General features: G+C 37.6%; 1 protein-coding gene across 1 annotated transcript in view; it reads right to left on the bottom strand.

Annotated features, from left to right (window-relative positions):
• cdc40 (cell division cycle 40 homolog (S. cerevisiae)) overlaps nt 1-16,648 on the bottom strand; it is a 33,591-nt gene extending 16,943 nt beyond the window's left edge. Inside the window, 7 exon segments of the mRNA NM_001009990.1 lie at nt 1-83; nt 5,566-5,662; nt 6,534-6,673; nt 7,221-7,307; nt 9,141-9,270; nt 11,547-11,633; nt 16,434-16,648. The exon segment at nt 1-83 is cut by the window's left edge and continues 57 nt beyond it. Coding sequence (NP_001009990.1) covers nt 1-83; nt 5,566-5,662; nt 6,534-6,673; nt 7,221-7,307; nt 9,141-9,270; nt 11,547-11,633; nt 16,434-16,616 — 807 coding nt within the window. The 5' untranslated portion in view covers nt 16,617-16,648.
• Between the last annotated feature and the right edge of the window lie 284 nt (nt 16,649-16,932).

Raw genomic sequence — 16,932 nt, 5'->3', positions numbered from 1 at the left:
GATGTCAGCCGAGCGCAGGTTGATGCCCACGTCTTGAGGAATGTGCAGGTACGAGCGGCCCTGGTAATCGTACGCGTCTTTAACTGTGAAGAGACGCAGATTGAGCTGTAAAAGTGCGCCTCAGTGTATGCATACATGTACCGAAGGATATATGCATGAACAGTTCAAGACAACATCATTAGCAGCTGCAAATATTTCCCAAGTGGTGTTTACCAGAGAGAAGATCTGGCTGTCAACACAGTTTTACACATAATTATACAGGTTAGGGATGCACGATATATCGGAGGCCATATCGTTATCGGCCGATAAAAGCGTTGCTTCCCATGTGTTGTTGATGTAAGATTGTATTCAGTTTGATCAGAATATTCATATTGATTATAAAGAGCGCGCGAGAGCTTTCACCGCACGCGCACACACACACTGATCTGACAGCCTTCACACACACATAGATCTTGAGCCTTCACAGATCAACAGGGGAGAGCCTAGGTGCACCGGTCACTGAAACCAGCATACGGGCCACACGTTCTGTCTTTATATTCTGCTCTGTGTTTGTCATAAAGTCATCTGAGCTCAATGATCAGGTTTGTATCAAAATCCGAGGGCAAATCTGCGCCCTCACAGGCAGGGCTCGAAATTAACTTTTATACTTGGTAGCACCGGTGTTAAAAATTGCAAATTGTTTTTGCTGCGAAGACATTGATATTTGTGTGCAATAATTCCAAAACGAATGTCTAATAATTAGGCCATAGAATATTAATGATGATAAAAAATGACAATAATAGTAACAATGAATTCCATTTCTCATTATGATGCTGCCTTGAATGTGCATGAATGTAGGTTATCTGCTATTAAAAGTCTGTTACTTTATGAAAAATAATTGTATAGTTTGCATCAAACAAAAATGAAGCATTGCAGTAAGAAATATTGATTTTGTACTGCTGTTTTTATATGCATGCCAATTTAATAAATAATATTTCTGCTACAAAACAAACAAAAGATTATAATAAATCATTCAATTCAATGATGAAAGCTGCAAAGCAGTCATAATAAATAAAAAAATAATATACACCTCAAACAAGAATAGACAAAAGAAAGTAAAGTCTCACTTCTATCACTCTTTAAAAGTTTTGGTTTCAGTTTGTGTCAATTTAAATGTTCAGTCTGAGCTGATCTTCATTTTTCTGTGTTAGTGGAAAAGCAGGCGAGTCAGCCGACCCAATTTATGAGCAGGCAGCGCAGGATTCTTGCGCTAACCATCGGCGCAATACCGGTCTTTGTTATGAGCCTCAGTTTCAGTGTAAACTTAGTAAAGGCGAGCTTCTTTGGCGATGATATGTACAGTATTAGATTTGACTTTTAGCGGACATTTGCGCTGAACACGCAGTGAATGCAACGCATGGAGATTCGGGCACCTTCTCCAAGAAGCGCGTACTCGATTGATCTCAGCTGGCGGATCATTATTCACCACGTGACGTGTCATGATCGCTTTCATCTGCGCCTCAACTTTAGGTGGGGTTTGCAAACCTGTGTGCTTTAAGTTTTTACTCTTCAGCCGTTTGCATTTCCCGTGGTCATAAAAGCTCCTTCCCTGTCATCTGACAGCGGAATACCGTGAGTGAGTGACAGCTAATATGAACCAATATAGCGGCAGGAAAGAGCGATTCAGCACGTTTTTACAAAAAAATCAAAACAGGTCGCACTACAACCATTATCTGCAGTCGCACTAATGCTCCCAGATATATTATGAGGTCGCATAGATTAATTTTCGGGCGCATATGCGACCAAAATGATTGCAATTTCGAGCCCTGACAGGTCATTTTCCCCGCGATTGACAGCAAGAACGAACACAGAAACGTTGATGCTATATGTGTTTAAAATAATCTAAAACGCCAAATACAATGAATTTGTCGCATTTTCTAAAATAATACATTCTGTATCTAGCTTATCACTTGTACTGTGGCTCTGAACTGTCAAAACACCTCTAAAAAAAGCTTTTTCAGACATGACATATTTGTACACATGTACATTACTGTAACCCGTTTTATTCAAGAACATGATCTGGTTTTAGTCCTTAGCTCTTTCATTTTCATCTTATTTAAATATATATTTAACTTGCTTGTTGATTAAATCCCATTTTGTTGTTTAACCTTTTTAATTTTATGCAACAGTCAAGTTGCATGTTAATTTGCTATGAAGAAAATGAAATAATGTATTTTTTGTATGCTGATTTGTGTGAAATCGTAAATATAGGTTATATATAATTGAATATATCATTTTGAAATCAGCTTTTTTGCTTTGAGTATAGGCTATTCAGTTCAAAAGAGCAGAGTTTCTGCTTTTATGAAGTTTGCTGTATAAAAATATAACATTTTGAAATATTTATAATTATCGGCCTATATATATCGGCCTCCAAGTCTGAAGAATTATCGGTTATCGGTATCGGCCAAAAAATCCATATCGGTGCATCACAGGTTACTTACACCTTTTCTCTAGTGCTGAGCAAATATTAATTGCGATTAATCGCATCCAAAATTATTTCTTTTTACATAATATGTATGCATGTATGCGCTGCGTATATTTATTTTGTATATATAAAAACATGCATGCATATATTTGAGAAAATGCCTATTCATATTTAGATATAAAATGTGTGTATGTGACACAAATTATAAACACTTAATGTCTATGTGACAAAAACCTTTTCTATAGCTTTGTAATTATGCGTGTCTTTGTATCGCGATATACATAAATAAATAATTGGGTGTAAGGTGTTCCACAGTAACGCCTTACTGTATTCAAATTACATTTTCGGGGAACGCAGTAATGTAACCAATGACATTTTAAATGTGTGTAATTTGATTACAGTTACTAAAGTCAGTGTAAATGCATTAATTGCAATATACATATTGATTTTAGTTAACAGTATTTGCTTTCTTTTTTAAATCACGTTTTCTGCTGTGACATCAGGTAATAAGCCTGGGCTTTTAAATAGCTGGAGAACGCGAGCTGAAATGGCTGCTGATGAGAGTGCTTGCTTCTTCAAGAGGAAATACAGACACCACTTTGAGTTCATTGAGTGTAAAAACAAAAATATCGCTGTGAATGCAGTCTATGTCCAGTCTCTAAAGAACTTTCCACTGCTTTCAACTCGACCAGCAACAAGTTCAAGCACTTGAGCAGAAAGCATTCTATGACAAAACTCATCGCTATTATTCATTCATTCATTCATTCATTCATCTTCTGCCGCTTTTCCGGGGCCGGGTCGCGGAGGCAGCAGCCTTAGGAGAGAACCCCAGACTTCCCTTTACCCAGACACTACCTCCAGCTCCTCCGGGGGGATCCCGAGGCGTTCCCAGCCCAGCCGAGAGACATAGTCCCTCCAGCGTGTCCTGGGTCTTCCCCGAGGCCGCCTCCCGGTGGAACATGCCTGGAACACCTCCCTAGGTAGGCGTCCAGGAGGCATCTAAAACAGATGCCCGAGCCACCTCAGCTGACTTCTCTCGATGTGGAGGAGCAGCGGGTGTCAGAGCTCCTCATCCTATCCATACGCGCCCTGCCACCCTTTGAAGGAAACTCATTTCGGCCGCTTGTATCCGAGATCTTGTCCTTTCGGTCATGATCCAAAGCTCATGAGCATAGGTGAGAGTAGGAACGTAGATTGACCGGTAAATCGAGAGCTTTGCCTTTCGGCTCAATACTTAAATACTCGATATTTAAACTCCTCCACCTGGGGTAAGGACTTTCCTCCAACCTGGAGATGGCAATCCACCTTTTTCCAGTGGAGCACCAAGGATTCGGACTTGGAGCAATCTATTATATCAACACAAACTATTATTTTGGTTGTAATTAATCTTTGCCCGGCACAAATTTTTTAAAAGGCGAATTTAAGGAGTTTAAAGGGCCATGAAACCCCCTTGTTTCAGCAGGGTGTTTTCACACCTCTACTTTGGAAAAAGTCTGAAAAGTGGGCGTGTCCAGCTCTGTTTAGGGGGGAGTGTCAGAGGAACTAAAGTGGGATGGTGTGGCAGTGTCTATTTGGGCATGCGCTGAGTTTCAGTCAAAACACGCACAGACAGGGGAGCAAGTAACTGTGTTTACATGGACATCTCTAGTGGAATTATTTGCCAAATTATTAAATGGTGGGCTTTAACTGCAGTTTGGCTCTTTCATTCAGGGAATTCATTCATGCCCCTCGCGACAAACGAGATATTTGATTCGAGGAGCTGCTCTAAGCGTGTATTTTTCATGCAATGTTTGATACCGCACGGCGAATAAGAGAAAAAAACCTCCGCATTTCCCGGAAACTTAGATGCACACGGCAGGTAGCGTCAGAAAGCCGCGTGTGTTATTACGGTCACAAAATGCGGTGAAAACCCTACACGAGGTTAAAGTTTGGTTGTGGTGCTAACGTGTTTACACTCGGTGCAGTGGCTAGTTTGATACGAACAAAGTAAATAAACAAAGAGCACTGCTCGCTCACTTACCAAATCTGTAGAGACAGGACAATCACCAGCAACTAGAGCCGCGTCTTTATTAAGAGGACACTAAAGCGAGTCCGGATCTCAGCGTTTGCAGATGAGAACAGCTCTCAGGTAAACAATAATCCTCCTTAGACACGTAAGTTATTGTTGTTGAGTGTCGCGTACACTGTTAATCCACACGTGACTCCAGCTGAGCTCTCACAGAGAGAAAATGAAAACAAAACTTCACTGCAGCAAACTATAAAAGCAACACTTCACGCTTGTTTTGCCAACACAACGTGGCGTCTCTGTCGTCTAAACACTGTGACAGTAATGAATATTAATGAAGTTGCACAATAGAGCGCGCTGATTGGTTTGAACCAAGCCTTACTCATGCATTAATGCAGCACACTGTAAGACGCAATAAGACACACTCTGGCACAGACGTCCAGTCTGCACGCTGGAATACACGCTATTATGTCATGACCGTGACGCAGCTTCAAAAATTTGTTTCAAACAGGAAGTACGAATTTGCTTGAAATAACGCAAAAACAACCAAGTTACACTTTTTAGTGAAGTATAGGTGTCCTAATAGTGTTTTTAGCAGTGTGGGACACATATTCAATTCAATTCAATTCAGCTTTATTTGTATAGCGCTTTTACAATGTAGATTGTGTCAAAGCAGCTTCACATAAATGGTCATAGTAACTGGAACAGTGTGGTTCAGGTTTTAGTGTTATATCAGGTTTTAGTGGTATATATATACCACTGTCAACAGCTCAACACACCTGTTTTAGTGTTTCGTGACCCTTTAAGCACTTTTTATAGGTGCATTTTGGGTGCAAGTGCCATATACATATACTGAACCTTACACTTAAAGAGCTAATAGTATTGAAAGTCTAAAAATATTAGTAAATAAAAATCCAAACCGCTTTTACTCCAGTAACACTGAAAGAAATAAAGCTATAGCAAACATTGTAAAATGCTCCTTGCTCTGTTAAACATTGCTTGGGAAATAATTGATAGATGATTAAACATTGAAATCTGATAATGTTGTGTTTAGCTGTGTATGTTGTTGTTGTTGTTGTTGTGTGTGTTGTCGTACTGTGCAGGACAGTCTTCTCCTCCGCTGGAGACTCTTCTTCATTCTTTCCTCTCTTCTGTCTCTTGGCTGTGATCTCGTCCAGCTCTTTCTGCTCATCCTGTCAGACAAACATTACATTAGCGCATAACAACAACACACTAAACACTCATTCTCAACTAGTTTTGAAAATGCATATACAGTTGAAGTGAGAATTATTCGCCCCCTGTTGATTTTTTTATTTTGTATTTAATATTTCTTAAATGATGTTGAACAGAGAAAGGAAATTTTCACAGTATGTCTGATAATATTTTTTCTTCTGGAAAAAGTCTTATTTGTTTTATTTCAGCTAGATTAAAAGCAGCTTCTAATTTTTTAAAAACCTATTTTGGGACAAAATATTTAGCCCCTTTAAGCTAATTTTTATTTCGATATTCTACAGAACAAACCATCATTATACAATAACTTGCCTAATTATCCCAACCTACCTAGTTCACCTTATTACCCTAGTGAAGCCTTTAAATGTCACTTTAAGCTGTATAGAAGTGTCTTGAAGAATATCTAGTCTAATATTATTTACTGTCATCATGGCAAAGATAGAATAAATCAGCGATTAGAAATAGGTTTCTAAAACTATTATGCTTAGAAATGTGCTGAAACAATCTTCCCTCCATTAAACAGAAATTGGGGAAAAAAATAACAACAGGGGTGCTAATAAGTCAGAGGACTAATAATTTTGACTTCAACTATATATATACTGTATTGTTGCATCCCTAGTATGAATCATTATAGGGGTGGCCAAATGTATATTTATATTATCTATTGTTTTAATTATTAACATTATTATTCAAAATACAGATCAGAACTATTCCTCATTATTAAAGGGCTGACGTCTCCTATACATCTCATTTTCACACCCTTCAGTGGGGATCAAGTGTTAATTTGCACTCAAAAGCTCTACATTTTTATAGTGAGAGGCCTGATGGTCTCACCTCTGAGGGTTTGGCCACGTCTTTCTCGTCCTGATATTTAGCCCAGGGTCCGAGGAAGTTATCGATGTCTGCAGCTTCTCCTCCTTTCACCTTCTTCCTCTTCTCAGACTTTTTTGGTCCCGTTTCAAACACCGTCAATCCTAATGGAGATGAGAGGACAGAAACAACACAAACAGCACAATTCATAATCAAATCCATTTCAAGCAAATAATGTAGAGCAGCTCTTAATTTCATCCTCTGGGTTCTTTAGCGTGTTCAATTTAAGACTTTTTAAAGACCTGTTTAATATCAAACATATACCAAGTAGAGAAAGAAAGATTAAAGAAAGAAAGAATCAAATAAGAAAAAGTAAATAAAATCAAATAAATAAATATAAAAGAGAAAGAAAAAAACAAGCAAATAAAAAAGGAAGAGAGAAAGAGAGAAAAATAAGAAAAAGCAAATAAAGATGAAAGAAATTAAATAAAAATAAGAAAAAGTATATAAATTCAATAAATAAGAGAACGAAAAGCTAAATAAATAAACAAACAAATAAATCTCTAAGTTCTCAAAGAAAAGCGCTAAGGCGAATGCAGTCTCTCTTGACTGTATGCTGCATGTGACCACAGTATTTATAGCTGCTGAATATGGAAAGAACAATCATAATGCAAAGGAATGGAAGCAGACGCTGAATGGTGTGAACCTGACCTTTGTTTTTCTCTGCCTCTTCTATGGCTCCAATGTAGCTGTTGGATGAGGCCTGACTGGTGTCCACCGACGGGTCCAGAGCATAACCTGACAAATACATAGTGCAATAGGTAATTAGGCAAGTTATTGTATATTGATGGTTTGTTCTGTACACTATTGAAAAAAGCTTAAAGGGGCTAATAATATTGACCTAAAAATGGTGTTTAAAAAATGTAAAACTGCTTTTATTCTAGCCGAAATAAAACAATTCAGACTTTCTCCAGAAGAACAAATATTATCAGACATACTGTGAACATTTCCTGAACATGTTAAACATCATTTGGTAAACATTTAAAAAAAATAAATAAATAAACAAAGGGCTGTAGTTTTGCAAGTTTTTCGTCAAATCATTATCAACACTTAAAACTGCATATTTTCCCAGTATTGTATTATATAAATATTTCATATTAAATATAATATAATTTAATCTACATTATACATGTATATTATAGTTTTTAATTTAATTAGCTCAGAAAAATATCTATTACTTGTTTATTTTTGCATGATCGTAAAATATATTTTACATCTTTTAAAATGTTGATAAAAAAAGCTTTTTTCAAGTTTCTTATATTGAAAAAAATACCACCACAACACTGTTACACTTACTTACATATTAGTCCAGTATCGTGCAGCCTAGTGCTTTATTTAAAATATTAGTGAAAAACTTAAACCACTAATATTTATTTTGTATTTGTATGTACCAAGCGGCAGCCTCCCGCTCTCCCTCAGGAAGCCAATACGGAAGTAACTAAAACTGCAATTCATCCGAAATTCCGCTAGTCTTAGCCGATCCTGCTCCAAAACAGAGCAAATTTTTATTGAGCCCACTGTTAGAATGGCCAACTTAAGAAAATAAGGTGTTTACAGCCTGCTACAAAAAAAGATTTTGGTTAATACAGCTAATATTACCCTTCATGACAACTGTGAGGGGGTGAATTTTTTTAGAACTCATCCGTTTCCTTTATATTAAGTTATATTAGGTTTGCATAATTAAGGGCGTGGCCACTTGAGTGACAGCTAGGTCTCGTTGGTCGCCGTCACGTCACCTCTGCAGATTAGCCACTGAACTCGGCATATTTATCGTATTTCTGTGTTGTTTTATGTGGCTTTACACAGTCAGTTGCCTTTTGGACTTGTTTCCTACAATTATTAGATGGAATGTCATGCTGAGTGCACTTAATTGTGCTCACAAACCATTCACGTGGCCTCCGTTTCCCATGTGAGTAAAATAATATACTTATATACCATCTCTATACATGTATTTGTTTTATTTAAGATCATTTAGGGTTTATATTTATATTTAGAGCTGTAATGCACTGCAGAATCTGACGAATTGATTAGCTGTAGGCTCTAGAACAGTCATCTGAAGTGTTGTCATACAGTGTTATGCTGGATTTCATCAATAGTCCTACATTAACTAACACAGACTATATCTGAGGTGTTTGGAAGTAATTCGCGTTTTCCTCCTGTTGAGAAACGTCATAAGAACAATGTTTAGTGGCTCAATGTATTACAGCAGTGTTTTTAAAAGACTAAACACTTTATTGAAATAGTGTACAGCCAAGCACATGTGGTCAGAATACAAGCGAGTCGCAGGTTCTTTTGCGCTCTTTAGAAACCTATGGGTGACGTCACGGACACTACGTCCATATATTTTACAGTCTATGGTGTGTACATTAGTTTTTGTCCCATGTAACATGCTGATCTGCAAGAAAAATTCTGTATTGTAGTCTGTATTGTATTGTATTGTATTCATTTACTAGAACTTCTATGTGAAGCTGCTTTGACACGATCTACATTGTAAAAGTGCTATAGAAATGAAGATGAATTGAAAAGATGAATATTGTATTGTTCACTCTAAACATGTCAGAAATTTCTCACCGAATGTAGAAAACGTTCTCCTCTGCTGCTCGAACATGAAGTCGTTGACATGAGCCGGTTCAGCGTATCCCGACAGCATGTTTCTGGGAGCCGCCATCTGCTGAGATCTGAACGGGTTCATTGGTCCAAACTGGAGACAATTAAAAGGGATGCAGCATTAATATCAGATAGTAGAGCTGCACGATTCTGGCTAAAATGAGAATCACAATTTTTTTTTTTATAAAATGAAGATGAGGATTTTCTGAGGATTCTGTAGATGTACAATAAAGGTTAATATGAGTGGGCTATAATATTGTTGTTCTTAAACATGTGGTAAAACAGCAATAGGCTTTGTGTAGCGGTACTGTTGGTTAAAATGCTAAATGTTGTATTGACTTGGAATGGTGGACTTGAACAGACTTTAGATGTGTCCTGGTCATTAATGCTGATGATAAGTCTGATGTTGAGTTATTGTGTTTGAGACATTTGCTTACAATCTGTCATGTCCTGCTTTAAATCTGTCACTGATGTGATTTTCGTGAATACAGAAGACTGGGTGGGTTTTTGCATTTCGGTGGGTTTTGGATAGTTTTTGGGCTGGAATCAGTTAGCTACATCTGCAACACTGTGTGCGCTTTCGGTTTCATTTTCACTGCTAAGAGCGGTTCACGTCCAGCGCGGCTCCCAAACGATCACTCTGTGCCACAAACTGAATGTTGTTTACAACTTTATTACCTGTTATTCACAGCATATGCAGGTTCTGTTCACTAAAGTATACTTAATTCAGAGGTCAGCTCACGTCACGTGTGATTTCGCGGTCGCTAATACATTACATAAAGACAGAAATTACATTTTTGGGGTGAATTATATCTTATAAATACAGCATGTGACACTTTCAACACCATTTGGAGGTGTCCACGTTGCTGAACAACGCATGTAAAACAATGTGAAGACTTGTGCGGCCAGCATTGCTACTCTCCTGAAATTGAAAATATGATTGGCAGAATCGTAGAAATGCTGGATTAAGATCGTGTAGGGGCTCGAACCGAGATTGTGATCTTTTTACGATTAATTGTGCAGCTCTATCAGATAGTATCTAATTATATATGTAATGCTGGATTATGTAATTAGATTCCAAATAGGGCTGTGCAATATGATGATATACAGTTATAAATTTAAAATGAATCGCCCTCCTGTGACATTTTATTTATTTTGCAAATATTTCCCAAATTGTGTTGAACAGATTTAGGAATTTCTCACAGTGTTTTCTCTAATATTTTTTCTTCTGGAGAAAGTCTTATTTGTTTTATTTCGGCTAGAATAAACGTAGTTCTTAATTGTTTTAAAGCCATTTTAAGGTCAATATTATTAGCCCCCTTAAGCAATACTAGTGTTGGATTGTCTCCAGAACAAACCACTGTTATACAATGACTTGCCTAATTACCCTAACTTTACCCTAATAACCCTAGTGAAGCCTTTAAATGTCACTTTAAGCTGAATACTAGTGTCTTGACGAATATCTAAACTAATATATTACGACGTTCCAGGGACAGACGAGTCTTCGCTGAGGCCATCTTCCTGCCTAAACCACAGTGAATGAAGTTCTGCACAAGACTTTTGGCCAGCGGAGAAATTAAAATGGTCGTGCCCAACTGAGTCTGGTTCTCTCAAGGTTTTTTTCTTCACTTCCATCAGGTGAAGTTTTTTTCCCTCTCCGCTGTCGCCACTGGCTCGCATGGTTCAGGATTGGTAAAGCTACGCATCGATGAATTTGCTCTTCAGTGTTTGAACTCTGAGTAATGATTAAATCACACTGAACTGAGCTAAACTGAACTGAACTTAAACACTAAAACCTGAACCACACTGTTCCAGTTACAATGACCATTTATGTGAAGCTGCTTTGACACAATCTACATTGTAAAAGCGCTATACAAATAAAGCTGAATTGAATTGAATTAATATTATGTGCTGTCATCATGGCAAAGATGAAAGAAATCAGCGATTAAAACTATTATGTTTAGAAATGTGTTGAATGAAAATAGTCTCTCCTATAAACTAAAATTGGGGAAAAATATACAAGAATTAAATGTTACAGGAGGGCAAATAACTCTGACTTTAACTATATAATCTGGATTATATAATCAGATTCCATATAGATCTGTGCAATATGACTATATATATATATATATATATATATATATATATATATATATATATATATATATATATATATATATATATATATATATATATATATATATATATATATTATATGAACAAAATAATTAATATTTTACTCTATTGTTTATTTTGTGGTATCAAAAATACATTGTTTACTGTACGGCGATCAGAAAACACTTGGCCAGGTGTAAACAGGCCTTTAAAAACAATACACATCTTAACATGTACAGCAGACTCTGAACTCACTTCTGGAGCAAACATGGTTTCATATGTAGGGTTGTAGGAGACTTCTTTAAGTGCTGGATCAAGATGCACACCGGTCTCAACATCTTCCTGAAGAATACAAACACAAAGGACATTCATTAGCTGTTGAGCAGGGCTGCACAATACATCATTTTAGTGTATATTGCAGTGCAATCGTCACATCGCAGCATATGCAATGTTGTGGGATTCTATTTGATTTAGTTTAACACACACATGATTCCTGGAGCCATTGCAGAGCAGAGCTTAACCATAAACTGTTAACTAAAGTATATTGATTGCATGCATTGTCAAGAACTGTGACCATGAGAGCATTTCAAGTCAGTTTAAAGCAAGTTCTGGGAACTTTCAATTATTTTATTTATTTGGGAACACTTTATTTTGATGGTCCATTTGAGTATTAGTAGACTGCTGCTTAATATTTGCTCCTTCAACAGACATTTAACTGATTATAAGACACACTGCAAGTACATGACAACTTGCACTAAGGCTAACCCCAAAACTCTACTTATAATCTAACAAGAAATAGTTGACATGTAGATGCAGTGTAACTTAAATTCAACAAACGGACCAACAAAATTAAGTGTGATCTTTTATTTATTGATTTATTCATGTTTAATGCCATTTCAGCAGCTGGAAGGGCATCCGCTGTGTACAACATATGCTGGATAAGTTGGCGGTTCATTCCGCTGTGGCGACCCCAGATTAATAAAGGGACTATGTTGAAAAGAAAATGAATGAATAGTGATAGATGGTACGGATTTTATATTTAGTAAATGTTGAAGCTCATTCCATACATATAAAGCAGTGGTTCTCAAACTGTGGTACGTGTACCACTAGTGGTACGCGGAGGAATCAAATATGTCATATGTACATGCTACACATATTTCAAAATTTATCTAAAATGATTTATACATGAATATGACATTTAATACTATTCAGTATATGACATATAGCCTATATTTCTAGGGTCCAGGCAAATTTTTAGCCGTTGATTAATTGGCTACTATATGTTAATACTTTACATTTAAAGGGCCATGAAACCCCCTCGTTTCAGCAGGGTGTTTTCACACCTCTACTTTGGAAAAAGTCATAAAAGTGGGCGTGTCCAGCTCTGTTTAGGGGGAGTGTCGGAGGAAGAAAAGAGGCTTGGTGTGGGAGTGTCTATTTGGGCACGCGCAAGTTTCAGAGTCAAAATTCACACACACAGTAGAAAGTGATGGTGTTTAACCTACATGGACATCTGTAGTCGAATTATTTGCCAGATTATTAAATGTTGGACTTTAACTGCAGTTTGCCTCTTTCATTCAGGGAATTCATTCTTGCCCCTCGCGACAAACGAGATATTTGATTCGAGGAGCTGCTCTAAGCGTGTATTTTTCATGCAATGTTTGATACCGCACGGCGAATGAGAGAAAAAAAAACCTCAGCATTTCCCGTAAACTTAGATGCACATGGCAGGTAGCGTCAGAAAGCAGCGTGTGTTATTCCGGTGTAAATGCGGTGAAAATCCTACACGAGGTTAAAGTTTGGTTGTGGTGCTAACATGTTTACACTCGGTGCAATAGTTTGTTAGATACGAACAAACTGAATAAACAAAGAGCACTGGTCACTCACTTACCAAATCTGTAGAGACAGGACAATCACCAGCAACTAGAGCCGCATCTTTATTTAGAGGAGACTACAAGCGAATCCGGATCTCAGCGTTTGCAGATGAGAACAGCTCTCAGGTAAACAATAATCCTCCTTAGACACGTAAGTTATTGTTGTCGAGCGTCGCGTACACTGTTAATCCACGCGTGAGTCTGAGCTCTCACAGAGAGAAAATGAAAACAAAACTTAACTGCAGCAAACTATAAAAGCAACACTTCACGCTTGTTTTGCCAACACAACGTGGCGTCTCTGTCGTCTAAACACTGTGACACTAATGAATATTAATGAAGTTGCACAATAGAGCGCACTGATTGGTTTGAACCAAGCCTTACTCATGCATTAATGCATCACACTGTAAGACGTAATAAGACACACTCTGGCACAGACGTCCAGTCTACACGCTGGAATACACACTATTATCTCATGACCGTGACGCAGCTTCAAAAATTAGTTTCAAACAGGAAGTACGAATTTGCTTGAAATAACGCAAAAACAACCAATTTACACTTTTTAGTGAAATATAGGTGTCCTAATAGTGTTTTTAGCAGTGTGGGACACATATACCACTGTCAACAGCTCAACACATGTGTTCTGGTGTTTCGTGACCCTTTAATTACAGCACTTTTTTTTTGGCACTTTTTAATTTAAATGTTGACGTTTTTAATTTGTTTTTTGTTTTTTTACATAAAAGCACAGTACGGTGTAAATGTTCAGACTATTTATGTTTAAAGTGGCTGACAAAAACAAATATTCTAATAAGAGGAATTAATCTGCCATGGTTTTGAACTGTGCAGAACTGTAGCTGCTTTACTGAGCTAACTACGCTACTGTATTTCAATACTGCTCATTATGGTGGTACTTGGAGAGGCAATTTATTTCTGAGAGGTGGTACTTGATAAAAAAAAAAAGCTTGAGGACCACTGACATAGAGCATACTTAGAGAATGCAGATCGACCTATCTCTATGTAAAAAAAAAATGGCATCCCAAGTAAGGCCCCGTTTACACTAGTGCGTTTTAGTTTTAAAACGGCGTTGTAGAATGAAAACGATCCGCGTCCACACTCGCGTTTTACCCAACGTTTCTGAACAGCTCTCCGTCCACACCAAAACGCTGAAAACGTACATCATGTGACCACACACACACACTCAGGCAAGCGCTCCAGCATTTCTACCCAGATGAGAGCTCTGCTTGTCGGACTGCTCATCAAGCATATCCCGCTGGATCTAATCTCACTATATTTGCTAAACGTGATATTTCATTCATGTTGTTGTCTTTATCTAACGACATAGGCCAATTCCCTGACTTTGGTCATTGGAATCTATTAAGTTACTTGTTCACGGGTAACATGTTTTGGTTAAGCGCAAAGATAAGTTAATGATTAATCCAGGTACATTGATTGATCGCTTGCCTTTATTTCCTATAATGTATAAACTTTATTGTATGTTATACTTTTATAATTGTCGATTATTAAAACTGATATTCAGCAATAGAGAGGGTGTGTTTCGTATTTTCACTGAAACTGAAAGGAGGCAGTTGTTATCGGCTCCGTTTTGTTATAAATATCCACACAGTGAAGATGACGCTCATATAGCCTATACAGCACGGCGCCTCAACATTTCTGCTGTCTGTTAAGTTGCTAATATTAAAAAGAAAATAGGCAGTTCCTTAAATCATGTTTACATTTTATTGTTGCGAAAGTGAAACAACGCAGCCAGGGTGATGTGAATGAAGTTATAAAGTACACTGTTCCCTTTGAGGATTTACCCGTGTCCTCGGTATGTTTTCCATATCAAACTGAGAAGGGGGAGACTGCAGCCTTGATCAAACTTGCGAAGTCTGAACTTACAAGAAGAGGATGCGAGACTGAACTGTGTGTGGGCTACTTAATATTGAGGAAAAGCCCCAATCAGATAGGCGAACGTTTGCAGCCCCGCCTCCGTTTTCAGATGTCTCCGTCTTTCCCCATCCACACTGAGACGGAGCAGCAGCGTTTTAGAATGAAAACGGCCTCTCCAGCGTTTTCAAAAAGCTCCGTTTTCGGCACTCGAGAACTCTGGCGTAGTGTGGACGGATGGTGTAACCGTAGCAAAACTTATGCGTTTTCAAACTAAAACGCACTAGTGTAAACGGGGCCTAAGAGTAAATCTGCTGATCTGATATTATAAGTATTTTAACAGAACTCCAGCAAACTAGATATCATTCATTTTCTTTTCAGCTTAGTCACTTTATTAATCAGGGGTCGCCACTGCGGAAACTCCACACAGAAACGCCAACTGAGCCAGCAGGGACTCAAACCAGCGATCTTTTTCCCTGTGAGGCAATCGTGCTACCCACTGCGCCAATATGACGCCATATATACTATGGTAATTTACCAAGTAAACCTCTAAAAGTAAAAACTAACATGTTGTTTTCTCCTTGACTGTAATGAGGTCCATTCTGTCATCTTATATAAATAACAGTGATGTGTGCGTGCACTTAAACCATTGACAAATCGCAAGACACTATGATGAACAATATCCTTTTTTTTTAAACAAATAGAGATGCAGTCAAATACAGCATATCTCCATAATCCAATACTGATAGAAATGTACTCAACTAATTGTTTTTAACTAATTTTAATGCACCCTATATTGTTTACCATGCTAGTTTGAATATTGGGTGTGAAATCTCAAGCAAGTATGGCTTCAAAACAACATTAGCACTGTTTCATTCACTGAACAATGTTGTACGTTGATAGTCATTGGCTGCTAATATAATTTACATTTTACATTTAGTCATTTAGCAGACGCTTTTATCCAAAGCGACTTACAAATGAGGAATTTACCTATTAGCATTTGCAAAGCATTTGCAAAGAATACCTTTCTGAAATTATGTTATTAAAGAGAAAGTCAGAATGCGTAAATATAAAACCAACTCAATGAACATAAGAGTTAATTCATCAAATTATAGTCAGTAACAGTTATCACAAAAAAAATACAAATAAATCTCAATGTAGTTTTCCCAGTATCACGAAGCCCTACATTTAAATGACTTTAACAGTAAAACAACCTCGTCTGATTTATAGTGACGAAACATTCCATACAAAGTAAATACCATGAATATATAACCCTGTTTGATACATTAATATAGAGTTTAAATCGCTTTATAGAGCGCTCTTATATTCAAATCAACAGTATTACGCGGCTGCTCTGACTCTCCGCGGCGTGTTTGTTGTTTACCTTTACTGCGACCTCAGGTGCTGAATTTAACACGGCGACAGTCGTCACACCGCCTGATTTTAATGGCTTGAGATGGACGAGAGCGTCTGGGTCAATTTCTTGTGGGTTGTTTGGAGATTCAGACTCGTTTTCAGAATCTGAGTCGCTGCCGTACGAAACGAGGGAACCCACCGCCGCCGCCATCTTGACTGTTGTGGCTATTTCGTCAGCGGGTCCTCGAAGATCAATCATGCATGCGAATAAATTAATCAAATTTATATCCTTAAAATGATAATTATAACACGTTTTGCAGTTTAGAATGTTATAAGTGGACCAAAAGCACTTTTATATTCAATGTCAAAAACGTGCAGTTATTTAGAGCAATACCAAGAAGTTGTATCTTTTAGGACCCTACCGGAAAAATAGACAACGAGAGCGAGCATTACAACGTGAGCGCGCATAGTTCTGCGTCTTAAGACGTTTTTGGTTTTCTTCATTTTTTAATATTTCTAGCATAAAA

The sequence above is a fragment of the Danio rerio genome, chromosome 20 (assembly GCF_052040795.2).
Source record: "Danio rerio strain M-AB ecotype USA chromosome 20, GRCz13ab, whole genome shotgun sequence".
Classification (NCBI taxonomy): Eukaryota; Metazoa; Chordata; class Actinopteri; order Cypriniformes; family Danionidae; genus Danio; species Danio rerio.
The sequence above is the reverse complement of the archived record's forward strand: the minus strand, read 5'-3'. Positions and strand labels throughout refer to the sequence as shown.